This window comes from Oncorhynchus keta, chromosome 35 (assembly GCF_023373465.1).
Source record: "Oncorhynchus keta strain PuntledgeMale-10-30-2019 chromosome 35, Oket_V2, whole genome shotgun sequence".
Lineage (NCBI taxonomy): Eukaryota > Metazoa > Chordata > Actinopteri > Salmoniformes > Salmonidae > Oncorhynchus > Oncorhynchus keta.
Window position 1 is genome coordinate 43546684 of NC_068455.1, and position 26098 is coordinate 43572781.

The 26098-nt window shown below is 42.1% G+C and overlaps 1 protein-coding gene across 1 annotated transcript in view; it reads right to left on the reverse strand.

Moving 5' to 3' along the window:
* Positions 1–347: 347 nt before the first annotated feature.
* The window catches only part of LOC118369127 (procathepsin L), a 30869-nt gene continuing 5118 nt past the window's right edge, over positions 348–26098 (reverse strand). Inside the window, 3 exon segments of the mRNA XM_052495677.1 lie at positions 348–386; positions 17566–17763; positions 24130–24327. Coding sequence (XP_052351637.1) covers positions 348–386; positions 17566–17763; positions 24130–24237 — 345 coding nt within the window. The 5' untranslated portion in view covers positions 24238–24327.

Sequence of the window (26098 nt, forward strand, 5' to 3'; positions counted from 1 at the left end):
GACTCCCTGTATGCTCTCCCACATGAAAGATACAAACTCTGTATGTGTACGTGCACATGAACAACTACATATACCACATTGCAGGTGTACCATAGCCACAACCCATAGCCAGTTGCAATAAGCTAACAGAGAGCTTTACCTAGATCCACAGATGCCAAACAGTCTTCCTCCCCTTGGCCAGATAAACAATATTTTTTTGTCGTTTTTATCTCTTGCTAATCCCCTACTTATTGAAAGAAGTCAGAGTAGGATTACCCCATGTAACAGGAAGTGAGTTGGACTAGAACAGCTGAGCCCATTTTAGCAGGTCCTCTTCTCCTCACTCCTCCTCCCCCTTTCCTCTCCTACTATGTGAAACGCAACTGCCCGTATCCGATGCCCAGGGTCTGGGAGTGACGAGAGCGATGAGAGTATCAAGAGCGACGAGAGCGATAACAGCCTGTGTTAACTGCGTACAATGTTGGGCGATGAAACAACGGAATCCACTAATTTTCAATTGAAGAAAAGTGATGAGAAGCGGGCAGGAGACCATTGGACAATGCGAGCATGGGCAAGGGATCGTGAAAAGGGTGTGAGCTGAACTTTATGCAAATACTCCAATACCTCAGCATGATTGACCATTCTAAGTTCACTATAGCTTCCAACCCCTACTTGGCTATTGATACCTACCTGTCGGCTTGATAGCAACAACATGATGAGCCACTCTGGACGAAGCATGGCTAGGCAATGCAAGAGCCACGAAAGCGAATAGAGCGATGAGAGCGCTAAGAGTGACGAGCGACGGGAGCATGATGCTGTCTTCGTGGCCTTCTCTCTTTGCGCGCTGTCATGTCTTCTTATTCATTTGGATTCGAAGCCCCCTCTCTCTCCTGCCTGTTGTGAAATTGCTCTCTGGAGACAAGGGTCTCCGAGATTAAATCAGGTGTTGTTCTATTTTTCCTGTCAAAGCTGCTTTAGATTGTAGAATTCGCCTGGCGGAGGGATTGCATTGACTCAAGCAGAGATCTCTGTTGATGTGCCAGGTTTGACAAATAGCCTTTGGTCAAGAAGAAACAGCCGTGTATTATACGAGTTTGTTTCAAACAGTCAAAAGTTTATTTTGTTACTTTCATTGTTTTGTTTGTCACCTATGCTCTCTGTCGCCCACACCTCTGTTTTTTGAGAATAACAATTGTATGTTCGTGTGTTTGTGTTATTATTATTGTTATTATTATTACTACTGCTACACGCTATTGGTGTATGCTGAGCCCAACTGATAGCCATGCACCACGGTCAAGCATCTTGTGTATGTGTGGGGTGAGTGAAGGGGTGTGAGTGTGTGGTGGGTTTTGTGTGTGTGTGTGTGTGTGTGTGCGCGCGGCCAAGACATGCACAGAAAACATTACACAAACACACACACATACACACCACTATTCCAGTCACAACAAGCTGTCAGAGCCCTTACGTCTCTTTTAATTAGATCTTAATTGCCTGATTAACTCTGTCCATCGATGAGAGAGGGGAGACAGAGAGGGAGAGCAAAAACAGCTGAGGCATCGAGAGAGCGAGGAGGAGCGATGGAGGATGTATAGAGACATACGTAGAGAGACGATTCAACTTCAAAGAGGGGGTCAGTTCCAAAAGGAGTGAGAAGTCTCGGGCCATAATGAAGCATAACGTGGTTAAAGATATGACCGCTGTTTCCATGATGGATACCCTGGAATTCCATCCATGTTAACCTCTGACCCCTAGCCTCAGGATGCCATTTTGGTTGTACAGTACATGATGGAACACATCATTACTCAGTTGTTTTTGCTCTGGCCTCAATTGTAGTATTCCACACACACACACGCAAACACACACACACACTAAAACCCTCCACACACACACACCCCTCCACTCACCCCACACATACACAAGATGTTTGACCCTGTTGCTTAACTGTCAGTTGGGCTCAACGTACACCAATAGTGTGTAGTAGTAGTAATACTAATACAATTGGTTGGTGGGTGCTTATATTTGTCCTGTTAGTTATTTAGCGAATTCCAACTCCCCTTGACACAGCCTCAGAGAGTGGGGTTACACCCAGGGTCAGCCATTATCAACGGCGACCCTGGAGCAATTAGGGTTAAGTGTCACGAGTGGCGCTCGGCGGTCGTCGTCACCGGCCTATTAGCTGCCACTGATTGTCTTTCCTCTCCCTCCTTGTATGTATGTTGATTGGTAGCACCTGTTTATATATGATTAGTTTGTCTTTATTAGACAGCCGGCCCGCCTGGTTGTTGTGCGGGATTATTTCAGTGTAACCTTCGGCTCTGTTGTAGAGGTACGTGTTAGTGCCTGGTCGTGACTTTTCCGTTGTACATTTTCATTCCCTGTGTTTGGGGCCGTTACTATTGTGAGCACCCTGTGGTGCGTTGGTGCTATTAAAGACGCACAGCATTGCACTCACTGTCTCCTGCGTTTGACTCCACACACCTACGACACCCGAAGCATTACATTAAGTGCCTTGCTCAAGGGTACATCAACTGATTTGTCAGCCTTGTCAGCTCTGGGATTCAAACTAGCAACCTTTGTTGTTACTGGCCCAATGCTCTAACCGCTAGCTACATTCCACCCTATTCATGCAGTTCCCTGTGTGAATGTGAATGTGAGCCAACAGATCCAGCTGTGCCATCCAGCCATGAGAGACCAAGTAATCCCCACATTTTCAATGAAAGATGTCTTCTTTTGAAGGCCTAATTGATAGATGCTACTAAGTGCAGGCCTAGAGCATAGGTCTCTGTTTTCTTAGTGTTTTGTCAGTACAGGTAAAATGTATTTTCTTATTTAAAATGTATTAAGTTCTGTCCTTGAGATGTTCTTGTCTGCTAATATTGTATATTAGGTCAGGTTTTATGTTTAATGTGGATCTGAATAAAATAACAAGTAACAAACAAATCTTATCATTTTCTTTCCATTGTATCTATGGGGTGCTATCCTAGTGTACATGCTGCATGCGCAGTGGGAGGATGGGAGTGAAGTATTCATGTGGGAACTCCCTCTTTGCTAGCAGAGATGATACAGTAATGTACCTCCCTTTACCTCCTCCACACACACACACACACACACACACACACACACACACACACACACACACACACACACACACACACACACACACACACACACACACACACACACACACACACACACACACAAACCTCTCTAACACCCAGCCCTAGATAGATACTTTCAACATCACCCACCCCACAACGTGGGTGGTACCACAGATACAACTGAAAAGGAGAGTGCTGTAAGACTACCGAACAGGTTGTTTTTATTGAATTGTGTGTGTGTGCGTGTTTGAGAGAGAGTGCGAGAGACTACAGTTTATTTGTAAGATGATGTCATGCAGACAATAAAATGCATTTAAAAAATCAAACATACATTTGCAACAATAACATAGCGATCTATGAGAGTGTCAAACTGGGATTGCCAGGATTATTTGTGAAGCATTTATACCATTATTTCAGTACTCAAAGAAAGCCGACAGATTCCATCCAAGAAATGCAGCTGGGATGAGAAGAAGATTAAGGGAGGGTTTTCTTGGCTTCTTTTGTGGTTTTGATTTGTATTGACCAATATTGGATGCTTTCTTAGCTGGAATGCCTTTCCTCACCTCTTTTCTTCCTCTCTTTCCTCCCTCCCTCGCTCCCTCTATCTGTGTATTTGTGTGTGTGTGTGTGTGCGTGTGCGAGCGAGCCAGTGGAGCGCACTATAGAGACCTCCTGTCTGTCACAATTGCACATGTTTCCCATTAATGTGACAAACACACTTGACATCCCATCTCCCCACACGCAACACCAAATGGATTATGGGAAGTTGATATCCCGCCGTCGCCGAGCAGCGCATACATGATACAGTCCCATCTGGAGTCCCAGAGGAGCGGCAGCGGCTGCCACCGCCACAAACCAAGATGGCTGAAATGCTTGACTGGCACCTGATTCCATCCCGAGTGAAGGGCAGCGTCAAAGGGGGCAGGAATGCGTTGTGACACTCTTTATTAGGCCGACCAGACGTTTCGGTGCGTGACATGTGCTGCTTGTTGACATGAGACAATGTCTTGGGAATGTGGTGGATATGTGGTGTCAGAAAGTTCTGAGCTCCACCTAGTACTGTACTGTATGTTGCTCTGAGTGTGTGTGTGTGTGCGTGCACGCTCGTGCGTGCGTTGTCACTGCTCTACTATTACTGATGTCAGTGATGGCTCTTTGTTGCCCGTGAAGGTGAGGTTCACTGCTGTAGCTGTGGACGGTAGTTAGCTGTTGATGGTAGTGGTGGGAATGTCTCAGAAGCATTCAGTTGCTGCCATCTACTGGTTGAAATGGCGACCTGCATATTTCTGCTCTAGTTGCTGCTCTTCTGAGTCAGTAATGTGTCAGTCACATCCTGTGACCACCTCACTTATTGGTACTGTGAGTAGCTTGTAGCATTGAATGGCAAAAGATGATGCAGTTTACATGTAAAGGATATTTGATTTAGTTTCTTGAACATAGATGTACTTAAACGCCAAACTGTTTCTAATCTACTGAACACAGACAGTGGGTGGTTGGAAGGTATCATTTCTTAGGGATTTAAAATTGAGCTCTATCATGTCAATACAACATAAGGCCCTAAAGCCAATCTTCTGAGTGTAGGCCTATATGGCTGCATTTACACAGGCAGCCCAATTCTGATCGTTTGCCATTATTGGTCTTATGACAAATTAGAGCATTTGGCAATAATTGGGCAAAATATCAGAATTTGGCTGTGAACAACTGCACTTGATACACTGATACAATCAGATCATAAAGCCTTCCTAATGAGCAAGGCCTGTGTGTGTATACGTAGCGCGATTCCATCACAGCGTGCCCTAAAAAAAATTACTTTTGATATCTCTGATTATTCCAGCAATTGTCACAGAGAAACTTCATTGAGAGGAAGGATGTTTGACAGTCTTTTTACATTTACATTTTTTGAAAATGGTGAAGAATGATACAGATCAGAACATAATGGTGTCATTATACTCCTTATAGTGTGCTTTAAGATATTGAGTATGTCTAGATTCTGAATAAAAATAAATAAAAAATCACATTAATTTATTCAACATAAAAATGATTCATATGAATATCTCCAAAGTACCCTTTTTGACTGGCTGATTCAAAATGGCTACTGTGGGATCCTTCCGTTTCTTGTTGTTTTCCCATGTATGAAATACCACATTCATTTAATTACAGCATCATTTCCTGCTTTCATGCTCAGTCTCTCTTCTTCTGTGCTGTCTAAATTGATGGATCAATAAGCGTGGTTACTTTGCTTCCAACAACACCTCCTGATGTTTTCACCCGTTCCATTCTGCACATTGTAGATTGGACCCCCTCTCTGGTTGGCTGTGATTGGAATCAAAAAGGCAAATTATGTCCCCTAATTAGTTTCCGTGGGAAGGGTTCTAACGTATTTAAATTGATTGCCGGTAATAGTATTTTGTGAGACCACATAGCCTTCGACTGTTAACGGAGGATTTAACCAAATCAAATCATTTGCTTCTCTCCTCCTCTCACACACTGTCCGTGTCCAAATACCCATACTTGCATCCTAAATAATGTGCTGTTTGAGTATTTGAGAAAAAAAAATGGTTTAAAATAGTATGTGACATTTCGAAAAATCAAGAATATTTTAAATGCCTAGATCTCTTCAAGTAAATAACAAAACAACTTGAAAGATGGCAAAAAGCGAATCTTCTGCGGTGGTGTTCAAATGTAAGTCGTTTTTGTTTTCCTTAAAATGATCACAACTTGTTTGTTACATCATTGAAAAGAGATCTGCTGCCTGCCATGCCTTTAGCTAGCTACAGTACGTGCTATAGTAGGACTAGAAGTAATAACTGTTCGAACAGTTACGTTAGCTACAGGGTTACTTGCTTGCTGTTGAGTGACAACTTCATCTTTAATCAAATCAAATGTTATTGGTCAAATGCACATGGTTAGCAGATGTTATTGCAATTGTAGCAAAATGCTAATGCTTCTAGATCCCACAGTGGAGCAGTATCTAACATGTAATATCTAACAATTCCACAACAAAACCTAAAATCTAACAAATTCCACAACAGAACCTAATACACACAAAAGGGATGTGATAAGAATATTTAAGTATAAAATATATGGATGAGCAGTGACAGAGCGGCGAAGATGCAATAGATAGTAAAGAATAGATATTGAAGGATACAGTATACATTATATACATACAGTTGAAGTCGGAAGTTTACAAACACCTTAGCCAAATACACTTAAACTCAGTTTTTCACAATTCCTGACATTTAATCTTTTAATCTCAGTTAGGATCACCACTTTATTTTAAGAATGTGAAATGTCAGAATAATAGTAGAGAATGATTTATTTCAGCTTTTGTTTCTTTCATCAGTGGCTCAGAAGTTTACATACAATTCAATTAGTATTTGGAAGTATTGCCTTTAAATTGTTTAACTTGGATCAAACGTTTTGTGTAGCCTTCCACAAGCGTCCCACAATAAGTTGGGTGAATTTTGGCCCATCCCTCCTGACAGAGCTGGTGTAACTAAGTCAGGTTTGTAGGCCTCCTTGCTCATACACGCTTATTCAGTTCTGCCAACATATTTTTTTATGGCGGTTTTGGAGCAGTGTCTTCTTCCTTGCTGAGAGGCCTTTCAGGTTATGTCAATACAGGACTAGTTTTACTGTGGATATAGATACTTTTGTACCCATTTCCTCCAGCATCTTCACAAGGTCCTTTGCTGTTGTTCTGGGATTGATTTTCACTTTTCACACCAAAGTACGCTCATCTCTAGGAGACAGAATGCGTCTACTTCCTGAGTGGTATGACGTCTGCGTGGTCCCATGGTGTTTATACTTGAGTACTATTGCTTGTTTGTACACTTCAGGTGTTTGAAAATTGCTCCCAATTATGAACCAGACTTGTGGAGGTCTACATTTGTTTTTGAGGTCTTGGCTAATTTCTTTTGACTTTACCATGATGTCAAGCAAAGAGGCATTGAGTTTGAAGGTAGGCCTTGAAATACATCCACAGGTACACCTTCAATTGTCTCAAATTATGTCAATTAGCCTATCAGAAGCTTCTAAAGCCATGACGTCATTTTCTGGAATTTCCCAAGCTGTTTAAAGGCACAGTCAACTTAGTGTATGTAAACTTCTGACCCACTTGAATTGTGATACAGTGAAATAATCTCTGTAAACAATTGTTGGAAAAATGACGTGTCTTGCACAAAGTAGATGTCCTAACCGACTTGCCAAAACTATAGTTTAACAAGAAACTTGTGGAGTTGTTGAAAAACTAGTTTAAATAACTCCAACCTCAGTGTATGTAAACTTCTGACTTCAACTGTATGTGATGAGTAATGCGAGATACGGTGTGTAAACATTCTTAAAGTGGCATTATTAATTTAGCTTCTTATGACTGCAGGGGCAGTATTAGCTTGGATGAAAGGTGCCCAGAGTATTGGATAGAAAACACTCTGAAGTTTCTAAAACTGTTTGAATGATGTCTGTGAGTATAACAGAACTCATATGGCAGGTAAAAACCCGAGAAGAAATCCAAACAGGATGTGGAAAATCTGAGGTTAGTCGATTTTCAACCAAGCCCCTATTGAATACACAGTGGGATATGGATAAAGTTGCACTTCCTAGGGCTCCCACTAGATGTCAATCGTCTTTAGAAACTTGAATGAGGCTTCTACTGTGTTGTGGAGCCGGATGGGAGCTCTTTGAGTCAGTGGTCTGGCAGAGAGCCAGGTCCTGGTCACGCGCATTTCACATGATTAGCGACCTGCGTTCCATGGCTTCTCTACAGACAGGAATTCTCCTGTTGGAACTTTATTGAAGATTTATGATGACAACATCCTAAAGATTGATTCTATAGTTTGACAAGTTTCTTCGACCTGTAATAACTTTTTGAAGTTTTCATCCGACGTTCGGATGGACCTGCACGAGCGTTTGGATTTGTGTACTAAACGCGCTAACAAAAGTAGCTACTTGGCCATAAATGATGGACATTATCGAACAAATCAAGCATTTATTGTGGAACTAGAATTCCTTGGAGTACATTCTGATGAAGATCGTCAAAGGTAAAGGAATATTTATAATGTGATTTCGGTTGACTCAACAGTGAACATAACGCACCAATGTATACTGAGATTAAAAATATAAATGTGAAGTCCTATGAGTGTCATCTGATGAAGATCATCAAAGGTTAGTGATTAATTTTATCTCTATTTGTGCTTTTTGTGACTCCTCTCTTTGGCTGGAAAAATGGCTGAATTATTCTGTGAGTTGGTGGTGACCTAACATAATCGTTTGTGGTGCTTTTGCTGTAAAGCCTATTTGAAATCGGACACTGTGGTGGGATTAACAGCAAGATTACCTTTAAAACGGAATGAAATACATGTATGTTTGAGGAATTTTAATTATGAGATTTCTGTTTTGAATTTGGCGCCCTGCACTTTCACTGGCTGTTGCCATATCGATCCCGTTAAAGGGACTGCGGGCCTAAGACGTTTTAAAGTGACTAGTGTTCCATTTATTAAAGTGGCCAAGGATATCAAGTCTGTAGGTAGGCAACCACCTCTCTGTGCTAGTGGTGGCTGTTCAACAATCTGTCTGCCTTGAAATAGAAGCTGCTTTTCAATCTCTCTGTTCCAGCTTTGATGCACCTGTACTGACCTCACTTTCTTGATGGAAGCAGGGTGAACAAGTAGTGGCTTGGGTGGTTATTATCCTTGATTATCTTTTTTGCCTTGTTGGTGTCCTGGAGGGTGTTGTAGGTGTCCTGGAGGGAAGGTAGTTTGCCCCCTGTGATGCGCTATGCAGACCCTCTAGAGAGCCTTGCGGTTGTGGGTGGTGCAGTTGCCGTACCAGGCGAGGAAACAGCCCAATAGGATGCTCTCAATTGTGCACATGTAAAAGTTAGTGAGGGTTTTTGGTGACAAGACACATTTTTTCAGCCTTCTTCACCACACTGTCTGTGTGCGTGGACCATGTCAGACTGGGATAGGGATTGATTGAATATGTCCGTAAATACACCAACCAGCTGGTCTGCGCATGCTCCGAGGGCGCAGCTAGGGAAGCCATCTGGGTTGGCAGCCTTGCGAGGGTTAACATGTTTAAACGTTTTACTCACGTCGGCCATGGAGAAGGAGAGCCCACGGTCTTTGGTAGCGGGCCGCGTCGGTGGCACTATTGTCCTCAAAGCGCGTAAAGAATTTGTTTAATTTGTCTGGAAGCAAGAAGGGGCTGGTTTTCTTTTTGTAATCGATGAATGTCTGTAGACCCTGCCACATACGTCTCGTGTTTGAGCCGTTGATTTGCAACTCTACTTTGTCTCTATACTGACACTTTGCTTGTTTGATTGCCTTAACTACACTGTTTGTACTCGGCCATATTTCCAGCCACCTCGGCATGTTTAAATGCAGTAGTACGTGTTAAGTTTTGCGCGGATGCTGCCATCAATCCACAGTTTCTGGTTAGGGAAGGTTTTAATAGTCACGATGGGTACAACATTTATTTAATTTTTTTATTTTACTAGGCAAGTCAGTTAAGAACAAATTCTTATTTTCAATGACAGCCTAGGAACAGTGGGTTAACTGCCTGTTCAGGGGCAGAATGACAGATTTGTACCTTGTCAGCTCGGGGATTTGAACTTGCAACCTTTCGGTTACTCGTCCAACGCTCTAACCACTAGGCTACCCTAACATCTCCTATACACTTCCTTATAAACTCGCTCACCGAATCAACGTATACGTCAATGTTATCTGTGGCTACCCGGAACATATCCCAGTCCACTTGATCGAAGCAATCTTGAAGCGTGGAATCCGATTGGTTAGAACAGTGTTGGCTAGACCATAAGCACGGGAGCTTCCTGTTATAGTTTCTGCCTATAGCAGAGGAGCAACAAGATGGTCATGGTAAGATTTGCCAAAAGTATTCATCACCCTTCATGTTTTTCCTATTTTGTTGCATTAGAACCTGTCATTTAAATAGATTTTTATTTGGATTTCATGTAATGGACCTACACAAAATAGTCCCAATTGGTTAACCTGTTGAGTGTAGAGGGCAGTATTTTGATGTTTGGATGAAAAACATGCCCAAATGAAACGGTCTATTTCTCAGGCCCAGAATCTAGAATATGCATATAATTGTCCGATTAGGACAGAAAACACAATAAAGTTTCCAAAACTGTCAAAATATTGTCTGCGAGTATAACAGAACTGATATTGCAGGCGAAAACCTGAGGAAAATCCAACCCAGAAGTGCTGTTTTTTTCTGAAAGCTCTCTGTTCCATTGCCTGCCTTCGCTCCATTTTCGCTCCATTTTCCTATGGCTTCCACATGGTGTGAACAGTCTTTAGACAGTTTCAGGCTTTTATTTTGAAAAATGAGTGAGAAAGATCACATTGCGTCATTGGATGGCTATGTGCCAGCAGTGTTTTGCATGGGCAACAGCTTGGAGCAGACATTTTCTCTCTCTATCCTATTGAAGAAGCTACAGGTCGGTTGAAATATTGTAAATATAATATTGAAAAAGTAATATATATTGTAAAAACAACCTGAGGATTGATTATAAAAAAACGTTTGACATGTTTCTACGAACTTTACGGATACTATTTGGAATTTTCGTCTGCCCGGTCATGACCACTCGAGCCTGTGGATTTCTGAACATGACGCGCCAACCAAATAGAGGTATTTTGGATATAAAATAATCTTTAATCAAAAAGGAACATTTATTGTGTAACTGGGAGTCTCGTGAGTGCAAACATCCGAAGATCTGAGAGAGATGTCCTTACATAAACGCCTGGTATGCTTTCGGCGAAAAGCTTTTTTGAAATCCGACACGCCAGGTCGATTAACAAGCTAAGATGTATTTTGCTATATTGCACTTGTGATTTCATGAAAATGTAATATTTTTAGTAATTTAATTAGAATTTGGGGCTCTGCAATTCAGCGGATGTTGACGAAAATGATCCCGCTAACTGGATGGGTGCATCAAGAAGTTTCTTGTAACTACCCATCCCGGATCCGGGAGAATTGTCATCAACTGACACTAAGTAGAATAACGCAACGGACAAAAAAATCTTACTAGAAAATATTAATATTCATGAAATCACAAGTGAAATATATTCAAACAGCCTTTTGTTAATCACCCTGTCATCTCAGATTTTGAAAATATGCTTTACAGCCAAAGCAAGACAAACATTTGTGTAAGTTTATCGATTGCCTAGCATAGCATTATGCCTAGCTAGCATCAGGCAATCTAGTCACGACAAACAGAAAAGCAATCAAATTAAATAATTTACCTTTGAGCTTCGGATGTTTTCACTCATTAGACCTCCAGTTAGAGAGCAAATGTTCCTTTTTTCCATATATATATATTTTTTGTAGACAAAAATAGCTCCGTTAGTTCACGTTTGGCTGAGAAAAACGACCGTAAATTGTGATCACGACAACGCGGAAATATATTCCAAATTATTTCCATAATATCGACAGAAACATGGCAAACGTAGTTTATAATCAATCCTCAAGGTGTTTTTCAAATATCTATTCGATAATATATCAACCGGGACAGAGCTTTTTACATTAAGACCGGGTGGAAAAATGTGCGAGAAATAGACAGAGCCATCAGGTGGACACTGACGCAATGTTGTCGCTCAGGCTAATTTTTCAAAATAAAAGCCTGAAACTATGTCTTGTGATACTAGACACATTAAGGAAGCCATAGAAAAAGTTCTCGTTGATATCCCATTCACTGCTCAATAGGGAAGCATAGGAAGGGACTCTTATTTAGAAACCGCTGCGTTCCTGATTGGAGTTCTCATTCTTTTGCCTGCAATATCAGTTCTGTTATACTCACAGACAATATCTTTACAGTTTTGGAAGCTTAATAGTGTTTTCTATCCTAAGCTGTCAATTATATGCATATTCTATTTTCTGGTCCTGAAAAATAGCCTGTTTACTTTGGGAACGTTATTTAATTTTTTTTTAAATACCCCTAGATTCAACAAGTTAAATCACTATCTGGTGTAACAATTTGTAGCCAAGAGAACTGGTGATCACCAAATGATGGGAGAGGTGCTCATGATGAAATTGCCATTCACAAAGAAACATACAGTATGTAAAGTTCAGGGAATACTTGCACAGCCTGTGGGAGGAGTGTTGTCATGATCAAACTGCCATCCACCTTGAGTCATCTTCTGCTTCAAATCCAGCATAATGTCCAATCCATCAAGAGATACAGTTCACGGGATACGGTTCTGATACAATAACACACACAGACAAATTCATTCTGTTACGTGCCATCTTAAGGAAGAATCCCAGGCACTAAACGGTATTGTACCAAACTGTACCAGCATAACATCAACATTAGCGTAGACTAATTGAACATGCATACATGTGCACAGGCACAGAGATTACATTTAGAACAATATCTAGCCTAATAGAAAGAGAACAATAACAAGTTTGCAGGCACCAGGCTAATTAGCTAGACAACTCCAGTCATGTGCTAACATTTGCTGGTAAACCTAGCTTTAGGTGACTGGTTGTAACCAGGTGTTGTAACTGGTTCAGTAAAACTGGAAAATAATGAAATTGTTTAGAGCAACAAAACTAGAACCAAGAACGAAAGTGATCTATACGGTTCCAGAACAGAATCATTTTTTTTAAAAGCATGGGAACCAGATAATAACTTTATTTTACATTCCGGGCATTTTTATTCCAGTCCCACAAAAAAAATGCAACAAAGAGCCAATGCAAAGCCCTCAGTCACTCAAACGTTTTCCAGTGTCAGTCAGTCTAGTGTTATTTGACGGGTCAAATAGGGTTATTTAACCTGTGTGTTTTTGATTCGCAACGACCCGAACAGACTTCCATAGTTTGTGTGTCTATCTGCCCCTTCCCCTCCCTCCGAAGCATGCATAGTCTACTGTAGCTAATGACATTACAGGCGTAATTCAGAAATTAGGGAGAGAGATTTTTAATCAGAGAATGGATAAACTTTTTCAATGCTAGTTAAGGATACTATTAGTTATCACGCTTCACATTGGATGTATTAACTACAAAAGGTAAGATGTGTTTTCATTTTAATTCTGGTGCCGCTCTGCACACACAAGCTTGTTAGCTAGCTAAGATAGCTCTGGTCTAGTTCTCAAGAACTCTAGGTGGCATTATGTGTAATGTAATGGAAATGTGAGTCATGATCAAGGGTTAGCTCTTGTCCAACATTAGTTAAGGCAACTCTCTAAAGTTCAAAGACATTCAGAGAAACGCTCCTCCGTAGGTATAATTCCATGGGCCTAATTCAGATAATGCATGTCATAACAAGTTGCCCAGCACTCTCCTCACACGTAAAATGTCAGTTCCATGTCGCACCCTACACTACACTTGTCTGTCCAATGCATGCACATAGCTTTCCCACTCAATTGCAAGCTGCTCTATCCATTGGTGAAGTAATGTAATGTTGATTACACAGGTTTAAAAAGGAGCAGAAAGGAAAGATATAAACCATTATTTTTGGGTGATTGAACCGATTCTGAACATTAATTTGCTGGTCGGAACAGTGGAATAAAACGATTAAAAATAATTTGTGTTCCAGCCCTTGGTTGTAACATTGTAGCTTGCTGTTCAGTAAACATACAGTGCATTCAGAAATGATTTAGTCCTCTTGGCTTTTTCCACATTCTGTTACGTTACAGCCGTATGCTAAAATGGATTACATTTTTTTCTCCCTAATCTACACACAATACCCCATAATGACAAAGCAAAAACACATTTTTTAAATCATTTTTTGCAAATGTATTTAAAACAGTTACTTAAGTATTCAGACACTTTACTCAGTACTTTGTTGAAGCACCTTTGACAGTGATTACAGCCTCGCGTTTTCTTGGGTATGACGGTACAAGCTCTACAGACCTGTATTTGGGGAGTTTCTCCAATTCTTCTCTGCAGATCCTCTCGAGCTCTATCAGGTTGAATGGAAGCATCGCTGCACAGCTATTTTCAGGTCTCTCCAGATAGAGAGTCCGGGCTCTGGCTGGGCCACTCAAGGACATTCAGATACACCTGTGCTGTCTTGGCTGTGTGTTTAGGGTTGTTGTTCTGTTGGAAGGCGAACGTTTGCCCCAGTCCTGAGCACTTTGGAGCAGTTTTTCATCAAGTATCTCTCTGTACTTTGCTCCATTCACCTTTCCCTCGATCCTGACTAGTCTCCCAATCCCTGCCACTGAAACATCCCCACAGCATGATGCTGCCACCATGTTTCACTGTCACGTCCAGACTTGGCCAAAGAGTTCGACCTTGGATTCATCAGACCAGCAAATCTCAGGGTCTAAGAGTCCTTTAGGTGCCTTTGGCAAAGTCATGTGCCTTTTACTGAGGAGTGGCTTCCGCCTGACCACTCTACTGTACTATAAAGGCCTGATTAGTGGAGTGCTGCAGAGATGGTTGTCCTTCTGGAAGGTTCTCCCATCTCCACAGAGAAACTCAAGAGCTCTGTCAGAGGGACCATCAGGTTCTTGGTCACCTCACTGAACAAGGCCCTTCTCCCCCGATTGCTCACCTTGGCCGAGCGGTCAGCTCTAGGAAGAGTCTTGGTGGTTCCAAAATTCTTCCATTTAAGAATGATAGAGGTCACTGTGTTCTTGGGGACTATCAATGCTGCAGACATTTTTTGGTACCCTTCCCCAGATCTGTGCCTCGACACAATCCTGTCTCGGAGCTCTACAGACAATTCTTTCCACCTCATGGCTTGGTTTTTGCTCTGGCATGCACTGTCAACTGTGGGACCTTTATGTAGACGGCTGTGTGCCTTTCCAAATCATGTCCAATCAATTTAATTTACCACAGGTGGACTCCAATCAAGTTGTAGAAACATCCCAAGGATGATCAATGGAAACAGGATGCACCTGAGCTCAATTTCGAGTCTCATAGCAAAGGGTCTGAATATCTATGTAAATAAGGTATTTATGTATTTTTTATACATTTGCTAAAATTTCTTAAACCTGTTTTCACTTTGTCATTCTGAGGTATTGTGTGTAGATTGATGAACAAAAAAAGGAATTGAATAAATTTTAGAATAAGGCTGTAACACAACAAAATGTGGAAAAAGTCAAAGGGTCTAAATACTTTCCGAATGCCCTGTATCTACGACTAAAAAGAGAAGAGATTTTACTAATAATAATAATTTCCCCCTACTGTAATATAGTAGTATGTTAAAACCTGTTAGGGATGATGCGAATTTTCGCAGCTTTTTGTAAAAAATCGCGCAACATTTCAAAGTCCTGCTACTCATGCCAGGATGTGTGTATGTGTGTATAGAAAACACTCTGAAGTCTCCAAAACTGGTTAAATCGTGTCTGTGGCTATAACAGAACGTGTTTAGGAGTAAAAATCCCTGGGAAAACTGTTCACCAAAAACACAAAAAAAATATGTGCTAACAACAAAATCACACAACTTATCAATGGAAATCAAATGTATCAACCCATGGAGGTCTGGATTCCTGTATGACCTCCCTACAACGCCTGGGCATGCTCCTGATGAGGTGGCGGATGGTCTCCTGAGGGATCTCCTCCCAGACCTGGACTAAAGCATCCACCAACTCCTGGACAGTCTGTGGTGCAACGTGGCGTTGGTGGATGGAGCGAGACATGATGTCCCAGATGTGCTCAATTGGATTCGGGTCTGGTGAACAGGTGGGCCAGTCCATAGCATCAATGCTTTCCTCTTGCAGGAACTACTGACACACTCCTGCCACATGAGGTCGAGCATTGTCTTGCATTAGGAGGAACCCAGGGCCAACCGCACCAGCATATGGTCTCACAAGGGGTCTGAGGATCTCATCTCGGTACCTAATGGCAGTCAGGCTACCTCTGGCGAGCACATGGAGGGATGTGCGGCCCCCCAAAGAAATGCCACCCCACACCATGACTGACCCACCGCCAAACCGGTCATGCTGGAGGATGTTGCAGGCAGCAGAACGTTCTCCACGGTGTCTCCAGACTCTGTCACATGTGCTCAGTGTGAACCTGCTTTCATCTGTGAAGAGCAGAGGGCACCAGTGGCGAATTTGCCAATCTTGGTGTTCTCTGGCAAATGCCAAACATCCTGCATGGTGTTGGGCTGTAAGCACAACCCCCACCTGTGGACGTCGGGCCCTCATACCACCCTCATGGAGTCTGTTTCTGACCGTTTGAGCAGACACATGCACATTTGTGGCCTGCTGGAGGTCATTTTGCAGGGCTCTGTCAGTGCTCCTCCTGCTCCTCCTTGCACAAAGGCGGAGGTAGCGGTCCTGCTGCTGGGTTGTTGCCCTCCTACGGCCTCCTCCACGTCTCCTGATGTACTGGCCTGTCTCCTGGTAGCGCCTCCATGCTCTGGACACTACGCTGACAGACACAGCAAACCTTCTTGCCACAGCTCGCATTGATGTGCCATCCTGGATGAGCTGCACTACCTGATTCACTTGTGTGGGTTGTTGACTCCGTCTCATGCTACCACTAGAGTGAAAGCACCGCCAGCATTCAAAAGTGACCAAAACATTAGCCAGGAAGCATAGGAACTGAGAAGTGGTCTGTGGTCCCACCTGCAGAACTAGTCCTTTATTGGGGGTGTCTTGCTAAATGCCTATAATTTCCACCTGTTGTCTATTCCATTTGCACAACAGCATTTGAAATTTATTGTCAATCAGTGTTGCTTCCTAAGTGGACAGTTTGATTTCACAGAAGTGTGATTGTCTTGGCGTTACATTGTGTTGTTTAAGTGTTCCCTTTATTTTTTTGAGCAGTGTATATTTCCATCAACCATTTTCATTTGTTTGGCTTCTTTTTGAAGGCCTAGCGGTCAACTTGAGGGTTCAACTAATGCATTCTGGGAAATTTAGTTTTTACCCCATATTTTAAGAACATTAAGTGATTAATGAAATATAACAACTTAGAATATTCACACACGGTTTGTTTTCTTTGATCATTCACATTTTATAAGTTTGTCCTGATAATCAATTGTTTCAACAATATTTTATATTGATGTATATAACAACATGTTTGTATGCATGTACAAGATGTAGGATTGTATAGACTACACCTATTACGGAATAGAATAATTAGAATTTAATTGAATTTCACTTTTCAATTCTATTTCCTTTCTTTCAAATTCTAATTGCAATTTTGTATCCTGTTCACTACTTCAATTCAAATTCAAGAATTGAATTGGAATTTGAGGCATTCTCATTTAAATTATGAATTGAGCCTAAACCTGCAACCTACTACTGCTCTTTGTGGGGCTGATGTGGGCTGGCGTGAAAGAAGGATGAATTTGATCCTATCTATACACTGATCTAAGGTCAGTTTGTCATTTCTAATGCTTAGCCATTGGCTCTCCCTAAAGCCCATCTGATGCAAATCTGTACCTAAAGACAACTTCTATCAAGATCTGGGGTGTATTCATTAGGGACCAAATGGAAGAAAATGAACTGAAATGTTTTTAAACGTGTGGTCCTAAAGAACACAACCCTGCCCACTGTTCAATGCTCACCTCAGCATGGTAGGCATAGGAGTCCTCAGTGTCCAGGCCTCCAGGGGCCAAGGACTTGATGTACTCGAAGGCCTAGTCCATGAGACCGCCCATGCAGTCCATATTGCCGATCTTGCCGGAGCTGTCAACCAGCTGCTGCTCACTGAGGGACACCAGCTTATTGGTCTTCCTGTAGTGCTGGCCTTCCAGAGAGCCAGTCTGAGGGAGGGATGGAAGGAGGGAGGTAGGGGGGAGAAAAACTGCACTTAAACGTCCACACCAGTAGATATCTACTTTTTCGAGCTGAGAGACGATGGCCAGAGCTTACCCATGATACTACACAAAGATCTAAGTCAATAAGTCATTGTTTTAGTCAAAGTATGATGTTTTGGGACTTGAAGTGACAAACTGCCCACTTTGTGCAAATCTGTGTGAATGTGGTATATTTTCCTTTGATCTGACAGCCTATGTTTCGTTTCAGGAATGGGTTTATTTGAATGTTACCACTCACCAGCATGGCATTGCTTATTAATCAGAAACGGATGCAAAGTTATTCCTATTTGTGACTGAGATGAGCCAAAGAGCCTTGTGTCCACTTGGCTGCCTGAGCCGTGGCCTAAATTAAAAAAGGAAGTGCAAACATGTTTTCGGACGTATAGTTTTCTGGGGGAAAAAGTATCATTATCCATTGGATAATTTTGTAAATTCTCACTTATTTTTGATGTAGTCTGTGTATATATACATATGTGTAAATGTGTGTGTTTGTGTGTGTGTATAAAATCGTTTTTCCCCCCTCATCCATCTACACACAATACGCCACAATGACAAAGCAAAAACAGGTTTTTAGAAATGTTTGAAAATGTGTAAAATAAAACATGTTTAAACTGTAATATATTACATTTACAAAGCAAAAAAACAGTTTTTGTAGATTTTCTTTTGCTTTACATTGTTAAAAAGTTGTTACGGCTAGACATTCCGCTAGCGGAACCCCTCGACAACATCCGGCGAAATGGCAGAGCGACAAATTCAAATTAAAGTACTATAAATATTAAACTTTCATGAAATCACACATGCAATACACCAAATTAAAGCTACACTTGTTGTTAATCCAGCCAACGTCTCAGATTTCAAAAAGGCTTTACGGCAAAAGCAAATGCGATTATCTGAGGATAGCACCCCACCAAACAAACACTTGACATTCATATTTCAACCCGCCAGGTGCGACAAAACACAGAAATAACTATATAATTCAGGCCTTACCTTTGAAGAGCTTCTTTTGTTGGCACTCCAATATGTCCCTTAAACATCAGAAACGGTCCTTTTGTTTGATAAATTCTGTTGTTATATCTCCAAAATGTACATTTATTTGGCGCGTTTGATCCAGAAAAACACCGGTTCCAACTTGCCCAACATGACTACAAAATATCTAATAAGTTACCTGTAAACTTGTTCCAAATGTTTCAAACAACTGTCCTAATACAACTTTAGGTATTTTTTTTACGTAAATAATCAATCAAATTTAAGACTGGATAAACTGTGTTCAATAAATAAATATGTGACTATAGCAGATAAAAACTAAGTGGAGCGAGGTTTCAGGTCGCACTCCCCTAACAAACACTACACTAGACTCGACTCTTGTTCTGAACAGCCCTACTTCTTCATTTCTCAAAGGAAAAACATCAACCAATTTCTAAAGACTGTTGACATCCAGTGGAAGCAATAGGAACTGCAAGCAAGTGCCACAGAAATCTAGAACCACATAGAAACCCCATTGAAAAGAGTGACCTCAATTCTTTTCCTGAATGGGTTTTTGCCTGCCATATCAGTTCTGTTTTACTCACAGATATTAATCAAACAGTTTTCGAAACTAGAGTGTTTAGACACGGTCTAAATCTACCAATTATATGCATATCCTAGCTTCTGGGCCTGAGTAGCAGGCAGTTTACTTTATGCACGCTTTTCATCCGGACATGAAAATACTGCCGCCTATCCCGATTTTAAAAGCACCTTTGGCAGCGATTACAGCCTCAAGTCTTCGTTGTTACGATGCTACACGCTTGGCACACCTGTATTTGGGGAGTTTCTCCCATTCTTCTCTGCAGTTCCTCTCAAGCTCTGTCAGGTTGGATGCACAGCTATTTTCAAACTACAAAGGGAAGCACAACCGCGAGCTGCCCAGCGACACGAGCCTACCAGACGAGCTAAATCAAACAGATCCACAGATGATGCAATCTCTATTCCACTCCACAATGCCTTTTCCCACCTGGACAAAATGAACACTTATGTTAGAATGCTATTCATTGACTACATCTCTACAGCTCAGCGTTCAACACCATAGTACCCTAAAAGCTCATCACTAAGCTAAGGATCCTGGGACTAAACACCTCCCTCTGCAACTGGATCCTGGACTTCCTGACGGGCCGCCCCCAGGTGGTGAGGGTAGGTAGCAACACATCTGCGACGCTGATCCTCAACACTGGGTCTCCCCCGGGGTGCATGCTCAGTCCCCTCCTGTACTCTATGTTCACCCACGACTGCATGGCCGGGCACGACTCCAACACCATCATTAAGTTTGCAGACGACACAACAGTGGTAGGCCTGATCACCGACAACGACGAGACAGCCTATAGGGAGGAGGTCAGAGACCTGGCCGGGTGGTGCCAGAATAACAACCTATCCCTCAACGTAACCAAGACTAAGGAGATGATTGTGGACAACAGGAAAAGGAGGACCGAGCATGCCCCCATTCTCATTGACGGGGCTGTGGTGGAGCAGGTTGAGAGCTTCAAGTTCCTTGGTGTCCACATCAACAATAAACTAGAATGGTCCAAACACAATAAGACAGTCGTGAAGAGGGCACGACAAAACCTAATCCCCCTCAGGAAACTAAAAAGATTTGGTATGGGTCCTGTATGGCAAATGCTCAGCCTCTGACCGCAAGGCACTACAAAGGGTAGTGCGTACGGCCGCTCAGCAAGGAAGAAGCCACTGCTCCAAAACTGCCATAAAAAAACAGGCTACGGTTTGCAACTGCATATGGGGAAAGAGATCGTACTTTTTGGAGAAATGTCCTCTGGTCTGATGAAACAAAAATAGAACTGTTTGGCCATAATGGAGGAAAAAGGGGAGGCTTGCAAGCCGAAGAACACCATCCCAACCGTAAAGCACGGAGGTGGCAGCATCATGTTCTGGGGGTGCTTTGCTGCATGAGGAACTGGTGCACTTCACAAAATAGAGTGCATCATGAAGCAGGAAATTTATGTGGATATATTGAAGCAACATCTCAAGACCTCAGTCAGGAAGTTAAAGCTTGGTCGCAAATGCAAATGGGTCTTCCAAATGGACAATGACCCCCAGCATACTTCCAAAGTTGTGGAAAAAAGGACAAAGTCAAGGTATTGGAGTGGCCATCACAAAGCTCTGACCTCAATCCTATAGAAAATGTGTGTGCAGAACTGAGAAAGCGTGTTTGAGCAAGGAGGCCTACTAACCTGACTCAGTTACACCAGCTCTGTCAGGAGGAATGGGCCAAAAATCACCCAACTTATTGTGGGAAGCCTGTGGAAGGCTACCTGAAACGTTTGACCCAAGTTAAACAATTGAAAGGCAATGCTACAAAATACTAATTGACTGTATGTAAACTTCCGACTTCAACTGTATGTATTGCTGATATTCATTTTTAGTTTTTGTTTCGATACATATTTGACCAAATTGGGATACTGGACTGTGGGATTTCTGCGAGGGGTTAGGGTGCTAACTTCATGATCTGGTAACTCTTCCGAGAGGTCGCCAGTAGAATAAGGGAGTATGGGCTAATTTTGAAAATGGTTTTAGCAGTAACATTGTATTGCTATGCTTTTTGACATTTTTTCGTAGAGATGAACCTTTTCTTGATAACGTTATGTAATAATTTGTCATATTGTCAATGCTTGTCTGGATTTCCTGAAACATAAATTAATTGAACTAAACTGTTGTTCTGATCTGTGCTTTTTTTTGAAGTTGTCATGGAAAGTGACGTCAGAGCGTGTCTTAATGCATGGTAGGAATAATTTGACCACAAACAGGATGTGTGAACCTCAAAACCCTCCCTAACCGGCAGAAGAAAGAGAGACAAAGGCGTGCAATGTGACAGTGACTTAACACTTCTATCTGAGTCTGAGCCATAAACTGGGGTGCGGGCAGCAGGAGTGCTGAGAACTGCTCAGGTGAGAGACTATTGTATGTGGGAGAAATGGATGTATCTATTTGGATATTGGAATCGGGACATTAGCTAGGGCCATTGGGAAGATGAACTGTAAACAATATCTGAAAAAGACACGCTAGAATGATAAGTGCCGGGAAAAGGACAGGGGGGTCTACACATTGTTAACAATTTAGACTAAGGATGCATTGAGATACTGGTCTTTCATTACCAGGCCACTCGTGACAGGAAAACAGGGACAAAGTGGGGCTGTAATGAGAATTGCCGACAATAAAAAGGTTTTGTTTATAAATGTATGTGCTAACAGGGATGATGTGTGCTGAATTTAGAAGCTGGAATTGAGGACTGTCATTCTAAATTTGGGTTGGATAATTGATAAAAATGTTGTAGATATGATTTGGATACAGCAAGAGAGAGTTACTACAGAACGTTGAGGGGTGGGGGCTGGATGATAGCTTTGGTCAACCATTAAAAAAAATGTTGTTCTCTTTTGTTTTATCATGTCATCAGAATTATAATGTTCATTGCATCAACGGGTGATGTGAAGTTAAACGTTTACTTTTTTCTCTTTTCTTTTCAAATCGATATGTTTTTAGGTTTCGTGGAACATAAGAGTGATCATTTTTTACAGAGGAGGGACTGATGTATATTGACTAATTGATTTGAGAATGTTTTAGTATGTGCAAATGTATATGTAGCAGGAGGCGAGGCGAGGGCTGTTAAGTGGGGTGGAACGTGACTGCAGTGGAGATCTGTGGGGGCTCATAAATTAAGTTGTGGTGATAGAGGAGTATCATTCCCAGAAACTAGGTATATTGTTACAGGAGATAGCTCATAGGAGACGGAGGATAGCTGACTGTGCACAATACAGGGATTAGTATTAGTTTAATTGAACATTACACATACCCAGATCATGGTGAGAATAGACGAAATAGTGGTGGAATTTCAGACACTATGGTAAACCTTCAAGAACCCGGTGACTCAGAGTATTGTTAGGTTGGATATTCTTCCAACTCATTAATCTCTCTCAATTTCTAACAGCCGGCGAACACTTGACAGATTACATACAGTAGTTATTCTCACGGCAGTCGCTGTAGGGACCGTAATTGAAATATGCTATAGTCATGGGCCATGTTAGTAGTAGCAGGGGTTACTTTAGTAGCATTGTTGTGATATCAGTTAATGAGGACTTGTGCCACATGATTGGTAACTGGGAGACTGATGGGAGTACAGGGGAGGCTTTTATTCAAATGTCACAAATGAATGATCTTGCCATAACAGGGGAGTCTAGGTTGTCAGAAAATGACTCATGTGTATATCCTCAAGCGAAAGCAGAGAACCAAGGGCACGGGCTGAATTCTGGGGATTGAGTGTACATCAAGATGCAGGGGTTTGGACAGCGTTGGTTTGGTTCACACACAGTACTCCTTACAGCACCTGCAGCGGTAAACATCGTCATGTCTCTCCTCGGTGGGTGCAAAGTTCTCACGTGAAGTGAGGTCCAGCTGCATAATGGGTGAGCTTGAAGACACGATGACAGAGGAAGTGGAGAGAAAGAGAGACTAGATTCCACTGTAAGACATGCCGATGGGTTGGGTCTGGGAGCTATTTTATACATCATAGTTGGATTGGGGTTAGCTGGTTTATTGGTTAATGAATCATATGAAAGAGGATGTTGGGGTAATTGTACTCTAAACAACATGTTGAAGGCATTGATTTGAAAGCATATACAGTGATGAGCACAGTGCTGAGTTACCTCAAGAGGATGTAGGGTTGTGGCAATGGAGGAGATGGGGAACGAAGTGAAAATGACATGACTTCGGAACACTTCTCGGAACCTGGGGCCAAAAGGGGAAGACTGGGCAAAGGCATGAGGAGGCTTTTTAGGGCTTTCATTGTAGCTGGGACCCTTTGGATTGCAAACAGAGGAAGATCTTCAAAGTTAAGTGATTTATTTTATCGCTATTTCTGACGCCTCTGCTTGGTTGGATTAACAAGTTAAGCTTTTAAACAATGTAAGACACTTGTATTTTCATGAATGTTTAATATTACGAATTTTGTATTTTGAATTTCGCGCTCTGCAATTTCACAGGATGAAAGCCCAAAGAGGTAGTACGTTAAAGTATTTTGACTTCAAATATATGTAGCTTGGCATAGTTTTAGGGCAGCCCACAATTTTTGGAAAACAGCCGAATACAACCTTTTTAACATTTACAGACTGGAGATCTAAGATACACCACCCAAACACACACTCATTGTTTCGCTCTCACCACATGATAAAGGTAAAAGAGTAGAACAGGCTGAACAATTACTCTACATCTAAGTAGAGCAGAGTCTATACTGTAGTTAACTCACTCACCCTTCCATCACTCTCCCTCCCTTACCGTGCTGAAAGCCCAGCAGGCGCCACAATCCTTCTGATCCTTGATGGAGGTGACATAGCCCTTGTCCCTCCAGTCCATGGTGGTGGGCAGATCATTATCCCCAAGCATGGGTAAGAAGGGAGAGCCGCCACGGGGCTTGGAGGCATTGAAGGAGCCCAGGCAGCGCTGGGAGATGATGCGTCTGTACTCCTCATTTTCCTGTGATGGCACAACAATAGACATGCACTGAGTGTAGAAAACAGTAGGTAATACCTACTCTTTCCATTAAATAGACTGTCCAGGTGAATCCAGGTGAATGCTGTGATCCCTTATTGATGTCACTTGTTTAATCCACTTCAGTGTAAATGAAGGGGAGGAGACAGATTGAAGAAGGATTTTTTAGCCTTAAGACAATTGAGACATGGATTGTGTATGTGTGCCATTCAGGGGGTGAATGGGCAAGACAAAAAATGTAAGTGCCTTTGAACGGGGTATGGTAGTAGGTGCCAGGCACACCGGTTTGTGTCTTGAACTACAACACTAGTGGGTTTTCCCACAGTCAACAGTTTCTCCTGTGTATCAAGAATGGTCCACCACCCAAAAGACATCCAGCCACCTTGACACAACTGTGGACAACTTGTGAGTCAATATGGGCCAGCAGGGAGTGAAGAGGCGACTCTCACAGTGAAGAGGCAACTCCGGGATGCTGGCCTTCTAGGCAGAGTTGCAAAGAAAAAGCCATATCTCAGGCTGGCCAATAAAAATAAAAGATTAAGATGGGCAGAAGAACACAGACACTGGACAGAGGAACTCTGTCAAGAAGGCTAGCATCTGGTGTTTTGCAGGTACTATTTAATGAGGCTGCCAGGACTCGTGAGGCGTCTGTTTCTCAAACTAGACACTTGTCCTCTTGCTCAGTTGTGCACCGGGGCCTCCCACTCCTCTTTAGATTCTGGTTAGGGCCAGTGTGCGCTGTTCTGTGAAGGGAGTAGTACACAGCATTGTATGAGATCTTCCGTTTCTTCATTTCTCAGAACAAGAATAGACTGAGTTTCAGAAGAAAGTTCTTTATTTCTGGTATTTTGAGCCTGTAATCAAACCCACAATGCTGATGCTCCAGATACTCAACTATTCTAAAGTTCAGTTTTATTGCTTCTCTAATCAGAACAATGGTTTTCAGCTGGTTAGCTGTGCTAACATAATTGCAAAAGGGTTTTCTAATGGTCAATTAGCTAATCCAAGTTTATAATTTTAAAAAGGCTAACACAACGTGCCATTGGAACACAGGAGTGATGTTTGCTGATAATGAGCCTCTGTATGCTTACGTAGATATTCCATTAAAAATCAACCGTTTACAGCTACAATAGTCATTTACCACATTAACAATATCTACAATGTATTTATGTTATTTTAATGGACCAAAAATTTGCTTTTCTTTCAAAAACAAGGATATTTCTAAGTGACCCCAAACTTTTGAACGCTAGTGTAATTGTGTGCTGTAGCATTAAGATTTCCCTTCTAGAAGTAAGGGGCCTAACCGGAACCATTATTCCTCCTCCACCACCAAACTTTACAGTTAGCACTATGCATTCGGACAGGTAGGGTTCTCCTGACATCCGCCAAACCCATTTTCGTCCATCGGACTGCCAAATGGGTGATGGTGAAGCGTGAATCATTACTTCTGAGAATACGTTTCCACTGCTCCAGTCCAATGGAAGTGAGCTTTACACCACTCCAGCAGACAATTGTAATTTCGCATGGTGAACTTAGGCTTGTGTGTGGCTGCATGTCCATGGAAAACAATTTCATGAAGCTCCCGAAGAACTGTTTTTGTGCTGACGTTGCTTCCAGAGGCAGTTTGGAACTTGGTAGAGTGTGTTGCAACTGAGAAAATAAGATGTTTTCGCGCTTCATCACTCGGTGGTCCCGTTCTGTGAGCTTGTGTGGCCTATCACTTTGCAGCTGAGCCGTTGTTGCTCCTAGATCTTTC